Consider the following 6,000-nt stretch of genomic DNA (forward strand, 5'->3'; position numbering starts at 1 on the left):
GGGACCAGAACTAGGTCATCAGCCCCTCCTAAACCAATCAGGCCCGGGGAAATGAGATCTGGCTGGCTGGATTACACCTGTCACAGCTCAACCCCAGAGGCCACGGGAGAGACTCGTCTGGAACCGGAGTAAGTCAGCGAGCAGGGTGAAGCGCCTGCCCTTTGACATGATGAGCCCCTCGAGGATCAGAGGAAGTTGCTGAAGCCCAGAGAGGTTAAGGGCCTCAGCCAAGGCCACACAGGACTCTACAGAAGCGCCGGGATGAAAATAGCCACGGCTCAAGGAGCAACCCCCACTTCACCATGGCGCTTCTCGGCTAACTCTAGCTCACTCTAAGCCCAGGGATGGGGTTTCCCTGGGACTCTCTGAGCTTGGCCAAAGACATGATATGGAGAGTCAACACAGAGTCAACCCTGTGACAGAAGAGCACCCCCAAGGTGCCGAAATATGCCCAAGCCACCTGGAAACAGCTTGGCAGGCGGGTCAGCAGGAGCCCAGAGCCTGACGAACAGCATCTCTAGAGCCTCCTGGACACCTGCCGAGCTGCCTCACTCCCCAAGGCTGACCTCATATTTCTTAAGATCCTCGAGATGCCTGAGGCCTGTGTGTTGCCTCTCGGCCTGGGGGCTGGGAGCCAAGCGGAGAGGGGGAATGCTGAGTCCCAGCAGCCCACCTGGCCACCCACCCCTGTCCCGCCAGAGCCTCCTGCCCGTGCTGCGCAGGCCCCATTCCAGAAGAAACTGAGCCACACCCTCCAGCCTCCGAGAGGAGGCCTGTCCCAACCGGTCTCCTGCCTCCACCTATCCAAGGGGATCCCTTGAAGAAATTCTCACGCTCTGGCCGTTTCTGCCTGTTTTGGTTCCAGACTTGTGGCAGGGGGATGAAAAGCCGGCAGACCTCACCGAGGTACTAAGAATACCTCTAAAGCGAGTTCCACCACCTCAAAGAGAGCTGGAGAGCTCATGGCTTGGCTAAGGTCTGTGTTCTGTGACAGAAGGAATTGTTTACTAAAGCCAGAACTGGATCAGGCACCCGCCTGGGCCTTTCTATGGTAACTAACAGCAAAGGCTCCCCAGTCCACTGAGGCTGCACGTGCTGGGGGGTGTGGGGGGAAGCCTCATGCCCTCTGCCTCCACTTCCAGACAGTCTTCCCAGATCAAACAACTTATTGTGGGCAAGGCCCCAAGCAGTTAAGGTGAGCAGCCTGGGGGAAGGGCAGGTAGCAAGCCCCCCAGGACACATGAGCTCCTTCCACCTCTTTCCAGGGCATCTTTCCACTGTCCCCACAACCCACTCACTTGGCCCACAGCCCCACAGCATGGCATTTGTTCTCACCTGGGTTCACTGAAAAGTTTTCATTCCCCTGGTAAACAAACCAAACCAAAAAAAAAAAAAAAAAAAAAAAAACCCACAAGGGCTAAAAATCATGTGCTGTGGGAGAAAAAAGGTCTCACTTACTTGCCACACTCCCTCTGGCCCAACCCAGGGGAAGCCGACCCAGAAGCTGGCAGTTTTAAACTTTCCTTTCCTTCCACAAGTTTTTTCACAACAGTGGCTCCCACTCCTCAGAGCTGAAAAGTCTGCATACCTTGAAAGTATGCGAGCTGCAGGGCTGTGCGAACAGAATGGAATTTTCCATTTATAGAATAATAATCTTCATACCACTCTAGGGGCCGGTGTTCTTGTGGTTAGAGCTTGGAGCTCAGTGTCAGCAAACCTGCCACGCTTCTGTGGGCTCTTTTATTTATTTTTGGTGGGAGAGGGGGAGGAAAAAAAAGGAATGACTTTTTAACTGGAATGCCAACACAAACTTGAAAAAGGAACTGGGTTGGCACATGCAGACTACTACTGCCTGGTTTCATGACTTAAATCAACCGTTAGGGAGGAGGAGATGAAGAGGCTGAGAAACATATCTTCAACCCTTCGTGCAGACAGGGGGCCAGAAAAAGCATCAAGTTACTGCCCCAGGTCCTTCCCTGTGGCCGCCACCTGGCTTCCAGCCCGCTCCCTGAGGGTAGGGGTCCAAGCAAAAGGCACACAAGCCCCATCTCATTTCTCTTGGTTCCCCCGTGTTCCACATTCAGTTTCTGCTGACGCACACACAGACATACCTTCGGGGTCCATGTGTAACAGGAAGGCCAGCAAGCCGTTTGTGAAGGGCCCTGAGTTTTAGTTCTGGCTGTGACATATTCACCATGTGACCCTGAAGAAATCCTTCTCTTCTCTGGGTCTCATTTTCTTCATCTGTAAAGTAAGGCTGGATTGAATGATCCCAAAGGTCCCTTCCACAGCTGACAGTCTGATTCCCTCATTCATTCTCAAGTAAACCAGTGCCAGCGTGAGGTTCTGGGCAGCCCCTCCTGGGCCATTCTAAACCTGCTAGACACAGAGCCAGAAGCATAGCCTCCTGCCCCAGGAGGGCTGTCAGCCCCAGCTGCCTTCTGCCCCTGTTTCCCCAGCCAGAGCACACCACCAGAAAGGGAAAGGAAAGTCCCGACCTGCCCACCTGCCTGGCGGCCCAGTCACCAGAGGCGGCATTTTCCCAGTCCCACAGAACCCTGAAGAATCCTTCCCAGTACCTAAGGTCTTTCCTACCTTCCATTTTTTAAAAGGTGTTGTGTCTTCTCCTAGGAAGAGCATGACCACCCCGCACCCTTCTAAGCATAAATCTTCCAATATGTTTTCCATCGTTTCTACAAAAATATCTGACTCATTTTGAAGTATTAAATTGTGACCCTGAATATGGTTTATTTTTCAAGCTGCACATACAGCCCATTTTTTGATGCAGCCTCCCCTTCACACACACACCAACCACTGTCAGAGGATGGCAGATTTTTTGGCCCAGCCCCCATCCCTACCTAAGTCACCAGCTAATGGCCACCCAGGCTCTGAACACCTGTTGGGAGTCTGCTGCATGATGAAGTCCTGATGCCTCCACTACTTACTTCGGCGATCACCATAACCTGTCTCAACCTCCGACGTTCGTGCGAAGATTTCACCCGCTGAAAGCTGCCCAAGGCACTGTGCAAACGGAAGTTACTCGACTGCTGGGCAGCTCTGTCTAGATGACTGCATCCTCAGAGCGCGCCAAACCCTGCCTCCCCACAGCCTGCCCTACTGATGCCGGTGAGCGGGGAGAAGGGCTGACCTGGGGCATTCGGGGCTGGGAGGACGGTGCGCAAACCTTGGGGCATTCCCCCACCCCCGCGCCTACCGGTGTCCTCGGGGAGTCTCGCCACCCGGCCAGGGAGACTCAGGCCTGGTCACCTGCTCCAAACTCAAAGCACAGCGCTCAGGAGAAGGCGGGCCCCAGCAGCAGCCCCTCCCCTCCCTTCCCCTCGTCTCCCCCTACTCCGCCCTCCCCTCCCAGCAGCGCAGGCAGGGCACGCCCCCTGCCCCAGATTCACCAATCGGCGTCCCGAGCGGCGCCGGTGGCGCAGGGGGCTCTGGTCAGCAGCCAATTAGCGCCGGGGCCCGAGGCGGCGCTTCGCCCGCCCCCTCGCAGAATGAAAGCCGCCCGCAGCTGGCTCGCCTGGCGCAGCGCGCGGGGCGCGGGAGCTGCGCGGGCCGGAGCGGAGCGCGCGCACTGCCCGCCCGCCCCCGGCGCGCCCGCCTCCGCTCCGCCTCCGTCCGAGGCGCGGACGAGGAGGCCGGGGCGGGGTAGCGCAGGGGGCAGGGCGGCGGCAGGGGGGCCGAGGGGGTGTGTGTGGTGGGGGGGGTGGACGGGGAGGAGCAGGGCCCGATAAAAGGCTGCGAGGCGGCCGCACCCCGCGGCAGGCCGGCGGGCAGGCTCGGCGCTCCCCTTCCGTCCGGCCCGCGCGGGTCGCGGGGAGGCGGTGCGCGCGGCCCGCAGCCCGCCCATGGAGGCTTTCCCTTGGGCGCCCCGCTCGCCCAGCCGCGGCCGCGCCCCCCCGCCCATGGCGCTCGTGCCCAGCGCCCGCTACGTGAGCGCCCAGGGCCCGGCGCACCCTCAGCCCTTCAGCTCGTGGAACGACTACCTGGGGCTCGCCACGCTCATCACCAAGGCGGTGGACGGCGAGCCGCGCTTTGGCTGCGCCCGCGGCGGGGACGGCGGCGGCGGCACTTCCCCGCCCTCCTCCTCCTCCTCGTCCTGCTGCTCCCCCCACGCGGGGACCGGGCTCGGGGCGCTGGGGCCGGCGCTGGGGCCGGCCGATTACGAGGACGACGACGACGACAGCGACGAGCCCGGGTCCCGCGGCCGCTACCTGGGCGGCTCGCTGGAGCTGCGCGCCCTGGAGCTGTGCGCCGCGGGCCCCGCCGAGGCCGGGCTGCTGGAGGAGCGCTTCGCCGAGCTGAGCCCGTTCGCGGGTCGCGCCGCCGCCGTGCTGCTGGGCTGCGCGCCCGCCGCTGCAGCCACGACCGCCGCCGAGGTGGCGCAGCGCGAGGAGCGGGCCCCGGCGTGGGGGGCCGAGCCCCGGCTGCACGCCGCCTCCGGGGCGGCGGCCGCCCGACTGCTCAAGCCCGAGCTGCAGGTGTGCGTGTTCTGCCGGAACAACAAGGAGGCGGTGGCGCTCTACACCACCCACATCCTGAAGGGACCCGACGGGCGAGTGCTGTGCCCGGTGCTGCGCCGCTACACGTGTCCCCTGTGCGGCGCCAGCGGCGACAACGCGCACACGATCAAGTACTGCCCGCTCTCCAAAGTGCCGCCGCCGCCCGCTGCCCGCCCGCCGCCGCGCAGCGCCAGGGACTGCCAGCCCGGGAAGAAGCCGCGCTGACGGCCTGGGCTCCGTTCTGCTGCCACCTGACGCCACCAGGGCCCCCGCCTGCTCGCTCTCATTTTCGGTCTGCGCACCAGCTTTCCCTCGCTGCTGGAGAGGCGTGGAGCTCGGCAGTTAGCTCCACTGGGGAAGTCTTGTTTTGGGGTTTTTTTGTTCTTGAAAGCAAGCCGGCCGTGCGGAGATTACTTTGCTGTCGAAGAGCGGTTGAGACTAGACGCTACAATTTTGATTTATCTCTGGTTTCTAGTTTGTGCACATCCAGACGGTGAAGGCTGGGTGTGTTTCCCACTACCTGAAATCTGGCAACTTAATGGCACTGTTTATTTACTGTATACGTCGATCTATTTTAGATGCGCATCAGTATGAATTGTCTCAATCTAATCTCGGATGTTTAATTTTATGGAGGCACTTTACTAGGTCTAGAATATTTTTTTAAAAGCCTCATAACTTTACTGAAAACTGGCGATTTTATGAAATGTCGGCAAAATGACTATTTTATTGTTTAGAAACAATATTTCTTAGTTGTCCTTAATCAGTTACTCTAATTCCAGGTGAAGTAAGCCCCTGGCAGCATCACCCTTTTGAGAAGTGAAGGTTTAGTAAACTTTCCAGTATTAATTTGTGTGGGTATTCCCTCCTTGTGGCTTGTTTCAGACTTGGCTGGAGATATAAAAATGCACAATCCGTAGCAGGTAGAATATAGCTCCTTATCTTTTATGTACCAGATCTTTTTATTACTAAACTAGCAACTAGCATTTCCACCTTGAAAATTTGTGCCAAGTTATAATCCTGTTGTGTATACACTTGAAAATTGGTGCTGTTTAAAAACTTGACTTGTGTATTTATACAGTAACAGTATATGAATTCATTTATCTTGCCTATAACTTTGCTACTTGGCCTTTTGTCCATGCACCCACCTCCCCATTTCCAGTTCTTTAAAAACGTTTGTGACATTAAGATCAAAAGGGAACAGTATTAATTCACCCTGCTCCATTTCAGTGTTCCCAAATAGCAGAAAGCTCCTTGCAGCTGTAGCCTCTCAAACTAAATGGAAGATGCAATCCTGAGCTCTGGAAGGCTAATGTAACAACCTGTGTTCAAGAAGGTTCCACTATGGGCTTTGTCTGGCTTTAGGGAGCAAGCCGTCCTCAAACCAGAATAAGCACTGAAGGAATTAAATTGTGGAATGGGGGTTGAAGACAAACACAGCTTCCCCCGTGCTCCCTTTTTCCCTAGACGACCCTAGTCTGTTTCTGGA

General features: G+C 57.5%; 1 protein-coding gene and 1 long non-coding RNA gene across 2 annotated transcripts in view; one reads left to right on the forward strand and one right to left on the reverse strand.

The window, feature by feature from the left end:
* The window catches only part of LOC309859539, a 147,494-nt gene extending 144,155 nt beyond the window's left edge, over positions 1 to 3,339 (reverse strand). The window contains exons 1-2 of the long non-coding RNA XR_014308749.1: positions 3,215 to 3,339; positions 2,112 to 2,244 (exon numbers count right to left, since the gene is read on the reverse strand). This is a non-coding gene — a long non-coding RNA (uncharacterized lncRNA). The remainder of the gene's footprint in view (positions 1 to 2,111; positions 2,245 to 3,214) is intronic.
* Positions 3,340 to 3,596: 257 nt separating this feature from the next.
* NANOS1 (nanos C2HC-type zinc finger 1) lies at positions 3,597 to 5,623 on the forward strand. The gene has a single exon (XM_082720271.1). The coding sequence runs from the start codon at positions 3,861 to 3,863 to the stop codon at positions 4,737 to 4,739; it is 879 nt and encodes a 292-aa protein (XP_082576397.1). The 5' UTR covers positions 3,597 to 3,860; the 3' UTR covers positions 4,740 to 5,623.
* Positions 5,624 to 6,000: the final 377 nt, after the last annotated feature.

This window comes from Mustela nivalis, assembly GCF_964662115.1.
Source record: "Mustela nivalis genome assembly, chromosome: 2".
In the NCBI taxonomy this organism is placed as follows: domain Eukaryota; kingdom Metazoa; phylum Chordata; class Mammalia; order Carnivora; family Mustelidae; genus Mustela; species Mustela nivalis.

Coding starts and splice junctions, on each gene's coding strand:
- NANOS1 (XM_082720271.1), top strand. CDS start 3,861: ATGGAGGCTTTCCCTTGGGCGCCCCGCTCGCCCAGCCGCGGCCGCGCC.